We start from the raw sequence: 14,983 nt of genomic DNA on the forward strand, positions 1-14,983 counted from the left end.
GTCTGAGAAATGGGGTGGTTGGGCTTTGTATACGGCTTGCATGAGGAGGCTGGGGAGATTCGCCCACGGACCCGGTCAGGCACGACAGACAGCTTCGGTTCCTTTTCCAAGTTCATCCCTTCGTTTTCTTCTCCTCTTTTGGTTATCATAATATTTCCTTTCGTAACTTCGAAAGATATTTTACATTATCTCTGTTTGACTCAGAGAGTCGTCGCTCGTTGTCCATCGCAGCCGTAGTAACGCACGGCGGGTTTCTGGAGCGGCGAGGTCAGGACAGTCAGTGTCTCGGGGCCCTGCAGCCTACGATTGCGGCTGTCAGAGCATTCTTGCTAGCATTTTTTCCGATCGCTTGACATCCTCGGTCACATTCTATATTAGCAATGCATACCTCTCAATTACTGCAAACTGCGATCTCGATTGTCGCATTCCTGAGCCAGTGTCGACTTGCCGATGCGACGCCGTTAGGGCCGAGTGGCACTGAGGGGGGGTCGCTCGAACAGCGATCCTGCGACAACCCATGTGGTTACTACAGCCAGCTTTGCTGTGCCTCCGACGAAACATGTATTACAGACGAAAATAACCAAGCGGTTTGTTCTTCCTCGAGCAGCGGTTCAGGGAGTGGAGGCGGCACCTGGGAAACGTACAGCACCACCTGGGTTGTTACTGAGACCGATGTCGAGACACGCACATCTGTATGGAGTAGTTGGGTCGCGGCTCCGACGAGCACGAGCGGGAGTTGTCGAAGTGATCTCGGTGAGAGTGAGTGTGGCAGCGACTGCTGCAGTGCTTCTGAAGTCTGTAGTTCCGACAAGAAGTGTGTTCTGGCAGCTACCACCTCGATCTGGGCAACAGATACTGGCACCGCCACGGCTCCCGTACGACCGACAGACTCGAGCACCGTTACTGAAACTGCGACAACCACTCAGGCCTTCGAGACGCCCGTTACCACCGACGGATCGCCAGCGCTAGGGGTCGACGCTCCGGATGACGGCGGCTTGAGCGGTGGTGCGATTGCGGGCATTGTGATCGGGACACTCGCTGGTGTGTTCTTGCTGTTCCTCCTCTGCCTCTGCCTGTGCGCACGCGGACTTTTGAACAGCATTCTTGCCTGTTTGGGAATTGGGCGAAGGAGGCGAGAAGAGACTTATGTGGAAGAACATCATTCGCATCATACGCACCGGCCTGGCCGCACGTGGTTTGGCACTCGGCCATCTGGGCCTTCACATGAGGGCGAGAATAGATCAGGATGGGGCAAGCTTGCAACGATTGGAATCGTCCTCGGTGCGATTGCGCTTTGTCTCGGGCTGAAAAGGAAGAAGGACCACAGCGACGAGAAGAGTAGCACCTCTTACACGTACCCAAGCTATTATAGCTATTACACCAGCACAAGTAAGTTCAGTCCACGGAACTGCTCAAGAAATTATCCCGCTAACAGTCTTTAGCGAGCGAGAGCTCAGACCGACGAACCCGACGGAGCAGGCGATCAGGACGATCGAGGTCCCGGGTATAACGATTAACGATGACACGTTGAAGGTGGACGACATGATTCCATGAGAACCCGATATGATTTGACCCCTTTTCCATATTCTGAGGCGAGACGACTGACGCATTTGACTGCCTTATGGTGGCTGTGCACTCTGGAAATTACCTGTATTATGAGCAATGACTTTGATGTGTGTATGGTTTCTTTCCGCATTTGAGGCTGCATGTTTGATACTACTCTTGACTGTAAATACTGAATGATGAGCATGTGAATAGCCTTACCAAGTATCTCCCTCACAGTGTCCTAAAGAGGTTATACGGCGTGAACAAAAGTAGTTCAATCAAAGTATGTATAGTCACTCCTTTAAGCTTCAACGCAGGGTGTATTCGAGACGCAGCTGGTAAGGGAGCTGCATACACATATACATCCCACCGAATCAGTATCCTACTACTAGATTCTAGGTACAGGTAGACCTGTATCTTGTCCGTCTTTGTCAGCCATGCATCTGTCAGAATAGCCTGTGCGCTGCGTGTAACTAGCACGGGCCACGACGGTAGAATACCGGTAGGCTTGGGTTTGCCGTGTATGGCTTTGCAGCGCTGAGCGTCTCAGAAGAGTTCGAACCAGAAGTAAATGAATATTGACCTGATATCTTTTCTGCTAAGGATTGAACTTAGGTGAAGATATTGGGCATTGCAGTAGTCTAGCTAGCAGTAGCTGGAGCTGACGGGTCTGAGTCAGTTGAGCCCCGGTCGGAACCTGCATCTCCCCGCCTCCCGGAGCCCGAACCTCGCTCGCCTCGATTACCGTTCCACATCCAAAGCCAACACTCTCCCACTCACTCTCGGCGAGTATTCCTCTCTCATCACTGTTTTGCATCCGGCTTGGTAAATCGATCAATGACTACTCTTCCGCTCTCAACACACTGATTACTCCTTATCTATCTCCAGCCCTTCCTGCCGTCAATCTGAATTTTCCGGTCGGTCAGGGCAGATTGCAGCACGCTCCTTAGGACTGATCCTTCGTCGGTTCGTCATGCTTCAAACGCAAAGTCAGCACGTCTTCTCTCATCAGCATCAGTATCCGCAGGCTGATGCCGCCTGGTTGCAGCATCAGCAGCAGCAGCATCAGGCCCAGCACCACCCGCACCAAGCCCAGCAACATTCCTCGCTAGTCGCTCAGCAGCATGCCCAGGTCCAGGCGGCCGCAGCTGCCGCCGCCGCAGCTCAGCAACAGCACTACTCGAGGATAGCCATGGCCGGCACCGGTGCCATGACCAACAACGCCGCAGCGAGCAATACCACTCAGGGACTGGGAGTCGGAGGCGTTGGTGGGGATGGCGCGTTGTCGAGTGCGATGTCGATGATCGATGGCGGAGTCAGCGATGAAAACCGGAAGGTCTTTATTTGGGTTGCGGAGCTCCTGGATTCGAATCGCAGGGAAGCTGCTTTAATGGAGCTCAGCAAGAAGAGGGAACAGGTACCCGAGCTGGCACTCGTTATCTGGCATTCTTTTGGTAAGGCCTCCTCGGTCAAGCTTCCTATATCAGCCGCTGACTGACTGCCTTCAGGTGTCATGACCGCGTTACTACAGGAAATCATCTCCGTGTACCCGCTGTTGAACCCGTCTCAACTTACCGCTGCCGCATCAAATAGGGTTTGCAACGCTTTGGCTCTGCTACAGTGTGTAGCCTCTCACAATGAGACCCGCACTCTCTTCTTGAATGGTATGTGGCAACTGTATTTTTCAACTACAAACCGCCTACTGACTCGTTCACTTCCACTAGCCCATATCCCTCTGTTCCTTTACCCCTTTCTGAATACAACCTCGAAATCCCGGCCGTTCGAGTACCTCCGTCTTACTTCGCTAGGAGTAATCGGTGCGCTTGTTAAAAACGACTCTTCAGACGTCATCAACTTCCTCCTCACGACTGAAATAATTCCGCTCTGTCTTCGGATCATGGAAACCGGCTCCGAGCTGAGCAAAACAGTGGCCATCTTCATTGTTCAAAAGATACTGCTGGATGACATCGGCCTAGCGTACATTTGCGCGACCTATGAGAGGTTCTACGCGGTGGGAACAGTTCTGAGCAACATGGTTACTCAGTTGGTTGAGCAGCAGACCGTGAGACTTCTCAAGCATGTTGTGCGCTGCTTCCTTCGGTATGTTCAATCCGCTTCGTAATATGAACTGCTTTCTAACCCTGATAGGCTGAGCGATAATAGCCGTGCTCGCGAGGCCTTGCGCCAATGTCTGCCTGAGCCTTTACGTGACGCCACCTTTTCCTCGGTCCTCCGCGACGACGCAGCAACGAAGCGGTGTCTCGCCCAACTTCTCATCAACCTCTCCGATAACGTGTCCGACGGCGCAGCGGGTGTTGCTATGTGAAAAGTTGAAAAGCATTGTTTCCCTTCGATTTCGGTTCCGATTTCTTTGGTATATTTGATACACTTACGACTTGCATGGAAAGGCTCAGGCGAAATGGTTACAAGGCGCAACTATGGTATATCACGCATGATGGAAAAATGAAAGCAAAAAAAAAAAAAAAAAAAAGACGACGGAAAGGGCTGAAGTTACCAACATCAGGAGGAGACGATCTGTTTGAGTGTGGGATCAACGGCAATAGTGTTCATCAGCATACTGGGCTGGGTTTGGTTTCTTGTTGGCCAGGGTTTGCTTTCTTGTCGTTGCCTTTCCTGTTTCTGTTTCTGTTCCCAACTTCGGGTTCCCTTATTCCCTGTTTATCTACACACGTTTTCTTTCGGTCATCATGGTACGTGGCTGTTTTATAGCATGGACTATCGATATGGATGGCGCTGTGTTATGTTTCTTTATCCTCTGGTCTTTTCCCGCCCTCGATCTGAGAGAAATAGACCTGTGATGCGAGATACCAAGATCTAGTTATGTGTTTCGTTAGTTGACTGAGACTCTGCCTCTTTAGTCGCAATTGGTTCATACCTACCTTACCTACTTTTAAGGTACAGAAGAATCTGTACAGCTTTATTCTGACATCATCATTTCCAAGTAAGCCCATCTGGTTGCGTGCATGACCATCCCAACTGCAATACTGCACTCTCAGCCTTATCGGAAGTCACCTGACGGGCGGATCTCGACGCGCCTCCCGGAGATTCTGTGAGCTCATCCGTCCTCGCCTGCACACGCCCACTTTTTGGAGTAAACCATTTTCTGATTTTTAAATTCAGACTACAATTCTACACGTCCTTTCTCTCATATCATACCTCTAATCTGTCCGTTCGCATAGACGTTGCCAAAAGCTTAGGTTGTCCGAATTTCGCCCCTGCGCCGCGGCGCCTTTTTAGGTCTCGAACCGCCGTCATGGTATCGCGAAAGCGCACCCGCTCCGAGGCGGATGCTCCCCCGGAGCAGACAGAGCAGCCACACGAGGAGCCCGGTCTGCTAACGAAGCTTCGGAACAGCTGGGAGTTTGCGAACCTCATGCAGTATATCGCCATCTTTGGAAAACTCATGAAAATTGACGAGGATTTCGGAATTGAGGTACGTGATTGCACCAGCCCTAGGACGCGGAGATTGGGCGCGACGGCCAATGTTTCGTGGATCTTCGCGTGCTGACCTCATGCTTGTTTTGTGTAGGACCTGGAAAACGAGTGTCTCAAGCCTGGACCTTCGGAGAAGCTCTTGGAGATTGGTCTCTGCCTGCTTAAATGGGTTTCGTCGCATCGCGGACTCAGGTATGTAGATGTCCCCGCTCCACAATATGACTGCGGAAGCTTATAACTGTATCTAATAACCGCAGATTCGATAACTTTGACGAGTATACGAGACGCCAGTACAATGCGAAAGCTCCACACATCCCCAATCCCTTCGGGTACGACGAGGTCCCAAAGCGGTTCTTGGACTTTGATGTATTCTTGAAACTTCGCGTCCTTCACCAGCTCACTGTCTGGACATTTTGGAATCCCGACCGGATCCGTGATAAGATGCCGGAGCAAAGGGAGATCGACCAGTTACAATGGGTGAGTAACCATTACCCGCCCGCTACATTTGCGACGCAGGCTGACAGACTTAGCGAATCGAGGAGATTGGATATGATCGAAAAGGCCGTTACTATTATATACTAGATGACAATAGGCTCTACCGCCGGACTGATCCTCCCATTCCCCCTCCGAAGCCGGTTAAGTCGAAGTCGAAAACGACGAGAAAGAGTGCACGAGCCATGAGAGCATCGAAGAGGAGAAAAGTCACCGAAGGGGACCACGATGAGGAGTCTGAAGAGGAGAACACTGACGTGAATGTGGACATTGAGAACCCCTACGCGGCGTTGAAGTGGGAATGCATTGCCATTACGCTGGAGGACTACCAACAGTTCCTTGATTCGATACGGAACACGAGGGACGCAGATGAAAAGATACTCAGAGACAGGATCGAAGAGCACGTAATGCCGATTATTGAACAGGAACAAGCAGCCCAGGAGCGTCAGAGGATCAAGCGCGAAAAGGAGCTCATCAACCTTCAACTCCTTGCTGGTGCCAAGAGGTCAAGCCGTCTCGCCGAGAAGAGTGAGAAGGAGCGGCAGGAACGAGAAGCTATGGAGGCAGCGCGGAAGCGGGAGGAGGAGCTGGCGGCTGCTCGTAAAGAGGAGGAACGGTTGAGGAAGATGGAGAATGAGCGGCGTTCGCGTATCATGACTCGCGAGCAGCGGATCAAGGAGCGCGAGAGAAAACGCATCCTGCATGAGGCCGAGCTGGAAAGGATTCAAGAGGAGCAAAAGAAACTTGAGAGAGGGGAAAGCCGGATTTCCGAACGTCAGCTAAAGGCTGAATTAGAGAAGCAGCGGAAGAATCTGGAAGATCTTTCTCAGGAAGACGAGTGGATATTTGACTGCTCTGGATGCGGCGTTCACGGTGAGAATATTGTAAGTTTGACACTCCAAAACTTCGGGCTATGCTAACTTGCGCAGGACGATGGTTCCCATAGTGTTGCATGCGAGAAATGCAATGTTTGGCAGCACAGCAAATGTCTTGGAATCAAGCAGGAGGAGGCGGAGCGAGAGGACTTTCATTTCGTCTGCCGGGATTGCAAACGTCGGGAGGAGGAAGCAAAACTCCCGAAATTACCGCCGCTCAAATTCAAGGTTGGGTCTTCGCCCTCTTCCAACACCGATGGTCATCCAGAGACGAAAGCCATCCAACCTACCAACGAGGATGCGGTGGTTAACGGGTCGCCCTCGAAGCAGCCTTGCCTACCTCAGCCTACTCAGCCTCCGTTTCCTACATCTCCTGAACGCCGACCTCAGTCTTCATATGCGAGTTCTTTCAGCCCGTCTCACGCTCCTTTCTCCCCTTCGAAAGGCATGAACGGACTTGTTTCGTCTCAAGATCAGCCGCAACTACCTCCGATTCAACACTTTGCACCGAATAGCCGTGGCCCGCTCGCACCCGCTCCTTCCCTCACACAACGACCTTCATCCGCCCATTCGATCCATAGCCCAACCCTCCCATCTCCCATCCAGAACAGACCGTCGATGTCACCCACGCAAGGCAACCGTGATGTCGGTCCTCTGGCCGGATTCCCGCCAATGCCTTCGTCCGACGGCCCCGGCCCTGGTCCCACATCATGGACGCCGTACGGACAGCATCAGACACCTCGCCCCAGCACCGGCCATCATGCTTCATTCTCGTCAGTCCACAGCGGGAACGGATCGTTTGCAGCGACACCTACCGCCAATCGGGCATCGTCCCCGCACTCTCATCATTTGTTATCTGGCATAAGCCCTACCAAACAGTCTCCAAGGCCCTGGACTGCCGGAGGCATGGGAGGAGCACCAATTTTGCCTCCGGTACAAAAACTAGAACCGAGCCCTAAGCTGATGGGAAGGAGCTCGCCAGACGCGCCCATTCCACCGCCCGTGAAGTGCATGACGCCGGAGCAAGAGGAACGGAGGCAGAGAGAGAACGCTATGGGTCTACACGGCCATCTGTCGCAGCCTAACGGACAGCATGCCATGTCGCCGTCAATCAATCGCATCCCTCCTCTGGAACCGTCGCCATTGGTTCCGAAGCCTGAGCCTTCGCAGCCAGGTTACGATAGTCATCCATAGAGAATCTACAAGATGTACAGCATTATTCATTAATCGACTCCATCCATTCATACTACTTAATCACGTTGTCGGTGTGAGTCGCAAAAAATTCCCTAGCTAAGTGGATCCAATTGTCGCCCAGCTAGTTTGAGACCTGTGCTCTCAAACGTTCAGCGGTCTACGGAAATATCAGCGGCGACAAATCGGTGAAGCTTTTTGAGTGTTCGTGTCGACGGGAGGCAATGTAGGGACACCCGCGAAGCCATTTTGAATGACTGCACTTGAGACACAAGAGCCTCCTGCTGCATCGAGACCTTTGGCGTGCTGTTCTCTCAATTGCATTCACACCTTCTGTTCGAACGTCAAGTCGATCACGAAACAGACAGGATAGGATGGGATATTTACTTATTTCTGGGTCTACTGTGAACTTCTGTATCGCCCCATTTTTGTTCATGTTCAAAATAATGCTCGCATCTTGTTCTCACTTCGTCTTATTTCTCGGCAATTGTCAGTTAATTCGGATGTACTAACAGGGTCTGGTCTAGCGGGTGCATGCATACATACACGCATTACTATACACAAACGGGTACAGCAGATCTACAGGTGCAGGGACAGGTGCAGAAGCAGTGGTTGGCGTTAGATCAGATGAGTTTGGAATTGGAGTTTCGTCTTTGCATACAAAAAATTTACCTGAGAATTCAGTACTTTATCTAATTCAATCACGGAAGTGCTTTCCTGATTCTGTCTCTTCTCCCCTCTGGTAACTCTGCCACCTACCGAAGCACTAGAGCTGGAGCTGGAGTGCCTTCTGCCTTCGAAGGAAAACATGCACTAGCCCAGCACTAATGCACAAAGTGCAGCGTATCCTTGCAGAGGGACGAATCCTATTTGCGAGGGTAAGAACAAGATGATTATAATCCCATTATGGACCCACACCATAGTGCCCGACTATGCCCATTGTCACGCTCGGTTGTCAGCACAGGCTGCTGATTCTCTAGTTGCATACCTAGCCTCTACCTATACGTTATTGTACAGCAAACAATTCCTGTCCTGCGCTTTACTGCGGGAGCAGATGCAGTGCACAGGCACCACGCTGGCGCGGATACGCTCTGCTAGTCTAAGAGAAAAGGGAAAATAAACAGGACCTGCACTGACTGAAGACTCGAACCATAGTTCGTACTTTTGTCTTGACTACGTAGCAGTACGGAAAAGGCAGGTCGAGTGGGATTCCAAATTGGACTGCAGTGATACTGCCCGTGTCTGCGAAGGACAAATGCAGCAGAGTCAAACCCAGGGTACTATTCGAAGCAGCTGGCACCGTCACTAAGATCGGGTGAGTGCTCTGTTTCCCAAAGGGACATTGATTTAACTTGAGGGGTGGAAATAGGTTAGATGGGTGCGAGCGAGAGGCAGTCGGATGCGTGCAGCAGGGTTGACGGGAGTCGTGAGCTTGATGACCGGTCCAGCTCGCCCCAGTGCTTAATGAGGAATTGTACTCCTATACTCCTCGATAGGGGAAACGCAGGTATAGGTATTGGTAGCCGTGCTATATCTAGTCTACCATCATCCCACAAGTATACAGAACACGCTGTACGTGAATGGATAAACTTAAGTAAAGACATGTACACCGTATGGATAAGTCGAGCCCTAACTTCGCGGAGTAAAGCCCCCTATGATCCCTGTACACACGCCGACTAGCCAGAATCTGGTTACCTCCTTAGGTCTGTTCAAATTTCCAGTAACTCCAAAAAGACAAGCTTGCATAGATTCGTCCCATGCCGTCCCACTCCTCTCTTCGCCTCAGAATACCTTGAAACGTACGCTTTCAGACGAACAGTAAGGACCACGCCGATGACTGCTCGTACACTACTGCAAGTGCAGATAAGTCCTAAACCCAAAGAGCTGAATTTCAGACCATATTTCTGTTCTTGGCAGCATGCATACAACAAACATCAGTACGTTCTCGCTTCCGGGCACGGGGTATAGCTTTGCGTAATAGGCTGAGCTGGGCTAAATCGCGATGCTCCGACTGCTGTGTCGGATTCGACATAGGGAAGCACACTCGAGGTTCCCCGGTGATGGCCTAGTAGTATTAGTATCGGATAAGTGCAGTAGCTTCAGCAGTGATCCATATCCATAATTGATATCCGAACTGGAAGTTGAACTGGATGACACTCGGGAAGGAGCCGATTTAACGCGAGCGCGTGGAGAACCAGGGCCAAAGCCGGGCCCGGAACCCAGATAAGCAGCAAACGTGCAGGGTGCATGGTCTTCCGCAGGGATTATCATGCTTGCGCGCAAGGTACACGCATGTAGAGCGTGTGCATTGCGGAGGGCACGAACTCGGAAGAGCAACACTGCAGGTCAAGCTTGAAACTATCCAGCTTACTCCTCTGGTGACTGATGGGTCTTGTAGGCATGACTCTACTATGCACTCCTGCTTCTGAACGTTTGATGCTGAATATTTGCTGGCAGCTTACCTCGGTACTCTGTAATCGAAATTGGCGGCGAAAGACTAATGATATCAGCAGGTACCGCAACTAGGAGTATTCTGAGGTGAAACCTGCCAGTGCAAGTATATCTTGTGCAGACGGCCGCATGTTCGCCCAGACGAGCTACGACGCGGTACCCAGAGCATATATTTGCAGTCTGGTGATTGAATAGAGAAAGGATTCTTCGAGATAGATTGACTTTGATAGCGATTCGCCAAAGGAGACTATTCGCCTTCTTACCGACCTATTCGCGTATGTATATACCTGCCGAAAACACAGAGAACTCTGTAGATGTACAAGGAACATCAACATGCATAAGGAGTAATGACTGCGATATGCGATGCATTTACAGCTGCCAGTGGCTGTGCAAAGCAACTCCATTTCTCGTATATTCTACAGTCATGGTTAGTGTATACGCAAATGAATACGGGGATAAATCAGCGTCTTCACCCACGCGACCCTAATCCAGAGCCACCGCACTCACGACTGAATCAATCAAGATTCTCTGCTTCAAGTATCGCCCACACCACTATGGGAGCAAACTTTTTTTTTTTTTTTTTTTTTTTTTTTTTTTTTTTTTTTTTTTTTTTTTTTTCAGGGCTCTCCGTCCAAAGTACGTTCGCCAGTCTTGAGTACTAGTACTGGGCCGCGGAGACACGCCAGTCCACCCCATCACCATCACTACAGTGGATACAGGTCTGTCAACTTTTGGTCGGCTACACTGTCTCGAACCAGAATCGAGGCTATACCGCATTTGAGGCCCGGCTAAGAGACTAGTCGGCGAGTTTGCTGCGATCCGCCGATGCCTCAGCGCGTCGCCCTCGAGCCCCTGACTGGACGAAACCGCTTGCGGGAGGCGGGTGTCATTTTCCGGCCGTGCTATCATCGACTAGTCCCCAAGCGAATCTCTCGCCCAGCAAATTCTCTGTAACGTGTTCCGATAGGCAGCTTCCTCAGAATCAAGCATTCGAGATTTGGATCTTCCCGCGCGCGCTTGGATTCCACGGTGGGTATAACTTGACATTGAGCGCTTGGCTAATCGCCGGAGTTGAACTCCGGCTCAATCGCAGATTCGAACAGACGCAGCAGTCCCCCATTTTGCAAAAGGATCTCAATCAAAAGTACTATGGGCTTGTTTCCTCATTTTCTGGGCGCGACCCGCAAGAGTGTCTGGATGCTGAGACTGAGCTCCGGAAAAGGAATGGCAGGATTGGCAATGGTGACAGAAGTAACCCCCCGTCTCTTCCCAGCTGTAAGCCTGATGTCTGACAGGTTTGACAGGTGGCTCGCCGTTGGTCCCGACTCCCTGTGCAAGAAGGATGGGAGGGCCTGACAGTGGTGTAAATCATCGGTGCAGAGCGATCGCCTTCACCACCCTTGAGGGAACGAGCGCCGCCACCCGTCACTGCCAGGCTCTGTCAAGGAGGCTTTTGGGCCAAACATTAAAGCGAGAAAACCAACAGTGATCCAATAATGATCCAATCACTCGCAATAATCGGCCGAAACTTTGCCGGCTAGGGTGCGCCCGTCATAGCTGTCATAGAAACTCAACTCCTGCAGAGTCTAGCCAGGGCGCAGAGCTAGTTGTGATCTGCGAACTTGCGATCCAACCCCACAGTGCGTGCAGGTGGCACAGTCCGTCGAGGTCCTAGTGATCCTATGGAGTCGATGGATCGACTCGCATAAGCTAGCCTCTTCACCCTGTCCTCCCAGACTGTTTATCCCAGACTGTTGAGGCATAGTGATGTTGTTGACTTGTTGATCAACTCGAAACAGTGGAGGCGAAGCCTCCACTGGCGGCCTCTCATTGCCCGGCGATTACGGCCGAGCGATTGAGTTCACTTTTCTTCTTCTTCTTCTTCTTCTTTCTCTTCTTCTTCTTATTTTTCCTTTCTTTTGGTGTGTATGTGCTACTGCCAAGTGCCTAGTCGAGGGGCATCCAGTGGTATTGCCCGCATCTCAAAGTACATTCCGTTGCGGCCACGTTCTGTCACTTGCCTGGTCATAGGCGTGTATTTTAAACATGAAAGAACGAACAGCGCTGCTCTAGACGTTTGGAGGACTTGCGGACATTCAGGGTAAGCCTGAAAGCGGCAAGCAATCCAAAATTCCTTGATATCGTCCGAGTCCTGAGCAGAGTAAGGTGCTTACTTGGGGCAAACTGGCGCATACCCTATCCAACTCTAATATCTCAGAAATGGGCCGGCGCTGTTTGTGCTTTGGGGCAGATGTCAGGTGCCTTGCCCAGAAAAAGGAATATAAAGAATCCCGCCCAATTAGAGTTGTCGTATCTGCGCTATTATTCTCATAGCATCGGTTTCACAGCGCGTAGGTTATGTGATTAGCCGGCGGACAGTGCGTGGGTATTTCCGGGACTTGATGTGCTCTCTACATTCAGCTTTGGCGGTCCGTACAACAGCGTCTAATAGGCAACGGGTGGCGATCGACGCCCAACAGCGGAAATATTGACCCTCAACAAAGAGGAAGCTGACATGCCGGCGTATGGGAGACTCCCTCCCGCCCGGCTATCCGATAGTACTGTTCGTGTCAATGGGGATGGTCGACCGTCAACCGTTAACCGTTGGCATCTATAGGCTTACGGTTGGAATTTTCCCGAAGACGATCCTCGATCATGATATCTCGATTGTCATCACGGCTGTAGATCGACAGGTCATAATCCCTGCGTGTAAACTAATCTTCAAAAGTATCGGGAACATTATCCCTAAGGACCCCGAAGACAAACCGCTGTCTCAGTCCTGTGTGAATCCTGCTTTTGATTCATTGGGAAGAGCTCCTCTTGAAACCCTGTTCTTGGAGTGGCTGCAAGCACTTACAATGCCCCGGCAAATCATCATGTTTTCGAGATGTCATTATCACAGTTATTTCCCTAGTCAAAGTTTAGCCTCTACCCTGCGAGCCAACCCGAGATCCTGCAGTGACCCTGTATTGGTGGGCGTGATCCGCGAGTGCCGCGCTTAACTTCAATGACCCATGAAATGGCGGGGAGCCGTTAAGGGGAACGCTAGTTACGCGTCTGATAGGAGGCATAACAGGGTACAAGGAATTAACGTGATCAAGATACTATGCGGATGCAGAGATAGGGAGACGGGCGAGAGTGAGGACAACTGGCCCAGTGATCGCGAGCGGCACCAATGAGATAGAGTAAGGGCCGAAGAAGTGTTGGTTGTGGACGTCGCAGCTGCTCTAGCCCGACCTGCTTTGATCCATGCTGAAATGCTTTAATGGTGCCTGCTGGCTCGACTGATACAGCTCTGCTGGAGTCGATCAACCACACTGTCGGGTCAGATAGTTGTTGGTGCTCATGAGCTAGAGGCTTTTTTCATGCAACATGCAGCAAGTTCGGTCTCCCACCGACATTCTGTTGCGAACTCGTAGACGCCTAACTATCAGGTAGGCCACTAGGGAAGGGTCCGTGTCCACATTCGAATGCAACTTATGTCATAGGAAGAACGTTTTGAATATACAGGCTCTCGCGCCAGTTAGAAACGATTAGCAGACGAGCAAGAACCGTGTAACGATTCTCTAACGGACGCACTCTGCAAGTCAACAGACCTTGAGCATTGACTGCAGGTCGGATGAGATATGCTTTCGGTTGCCTAAGCCGGCTTCACTGCTGAGAATCATTTCTGGCCAGCGGCCCTTGTTGAGTGATAGCCCCAAGGACCGAGTTACCTCCTGACTTGACAGCCATCTGTTACCGCTTCCTTGTAGTTTCGACCTCAAAAACAAGATTTCGGAGAGATTTAGAACGCCTTGGCATCCCAATCGTACCACTTTGAAGCAAGTCAGGGCCAGGATAGCCCCTGGCTGTTGTGCCATCCCTGCGAGCCAGTCAAGGAGTCCAGAAATCGACCTCTGACGTTCACGTCATCTGGATCGTGATGAGCGTATAAAATAGTCGCAGGCGCAGTCTCATAGCTTCTAAATAAAGCAATCCCAAGTGCCCAAAACGTGCTGTTCGAGATGCAACGGGGCGCAGCCCTTAACTACGAAAGTGACTATCGGGAAACAAAAGATACCAGGAGACGTAGGTGTTCTTGCCCTAAAACATTCTGCCCTGTTCCAGTAACGAGACTTTGTGAAACAGTCAACTCGATTCAAAATCAGGCGCGTGAGAGGTTGAGAAATGTGGGACTCAACGACTTGACGACTCGACGCCCTGGCTGTTTGTGTGTCAGCAGACCGTTCACGGACTCCGTATGGCTGATTGAAGAGGACCGTGAGCCAATCCAACACCGGATCTGGTGAGGTGCATATGTAAGGTGTCCATCGATCGGTCTAAAATCTTTCTAGAACGCTTTAGAAGGTCGAGTCGATCATGGTTGGTCGTTCAACGGCCAAGGTTTGAAGAAGTCTGTAAGCTGACGTCCATGGTTGCCATGGGTGTGCATAGCGACCGCATCAAACGTGATCCCAGCTGCAAGCTGTTCTAGGAACGCCATGGCTGGTCGATGTGCGTGACTCTGACTTCTACCCATGGAGTCGAAGATGTGCAGCAGCGAGAAAGTGACGAAGCTCTACTAGTAAAAAAAAATCGGGATGTTGGGCTCTTAGAAAGCAGGAGATTAGTGGCGATGTTGAGTTTAGGGTTGTGAGGGGAGGTGTCTGAAGACGGAGAACCCCAGCACCATCAAACCCGGTAATAACACTAGAATGATTGGCCAAGAGAATAGAGTTCTGTAGTAACATGTAGTTCATGCATCTTCTGGCCCCATATCATTAGACGGAGAGAAGGACAGAGAATCCTTCCATTGGCATTCCAGAGCCGTGCTTGTGCGGTTGATGGATGAGAACAAAGAAATGGCCGTCGGGCTACTTGACTTGTTGGTTCCTGCGCAAGCCATCCAATGATGTGACCTCCTGAAGACACATCTCATCGGCTCGATGAGACAGCCGCGGAACCGTAGATCATGACCGGGCACCTGCTGC

General features: G+C 51.1%; 3 protein-coding genes across 3 annotated transcripts, besides 1 other annotated feature; all 3 read left to right on the forward strand.

Annotated features, from left to right (window-relative positions):
* Positions 1–14,983: part of a sequence feature (contig 1.61 483..865047(-1)) that runs on past both edges of the window.
* Positions 381–1,554, forward strand: ANIA_03670 (uncharacterized protein; the record flags this gene model as incomplete). Its single annotated transcript, XM_656182.1, has 2 exons — positions 381–1,389; positions 1,436–1,554. 2 exons carry the CDS (start codon positions 381–383, stop codon positions 1,552–1,554), a joined length of 1,128 nt encoding a protein of 375 aa, XP_661274.1.
* On the forward strand, positions 2,330–3,871 carry ANIA_03669 (CCR4-NOT core subunit CAF40; the record flags this gene model as incomplete). The annotated part of the gene is made up of 4 exons (XM_656181.2): positions 2,330–2,999; positions 3,054–3,209; positions 3,270–3,645; positions 3,694–3,871. The coding sequence occupies exons 1-4, from the start codon at positions 2,519–2,521 to the stop codon at positions 3,869–3,871; spliced, it is 1,191 nt and encodes a 396-aa protein (XP_661273.1). The 5' UTR covers positions 2,330–2,518.
* Positions 4,820–7,562, forward strand: ANIA_03668 (putative PHD finger domain protein; the record flags this gene model as incomplete). Its single annotated transcript, XM_656180.1, has 5 exons — positions 4,820–4,999; positions 5,096–5,193; positions 5,259–5,478; positions 5,532–6,377; positions 6,423–7,562. 5 exons carry the CDS (start codon positions 4,820–4,822, stop codon positions 7,560–7,562), a joined length of 2,484 nt encoding a protein of 827 aa, XP_661272.1.

Source organism: Aspergillus nidulans, chromosome II (assembly GCF_000011425.1).
Source record: "Aspergillus nidulans FGSC A4 chromosome II".
Taxonomy (NCBI): domain Eukaryota; kingdom Fungi; phylum Ascomycota; class Eurotiomycetes; order Eurotiales; family Aspergillaceae; genus Aspergillus; species Aspergillus nidulans.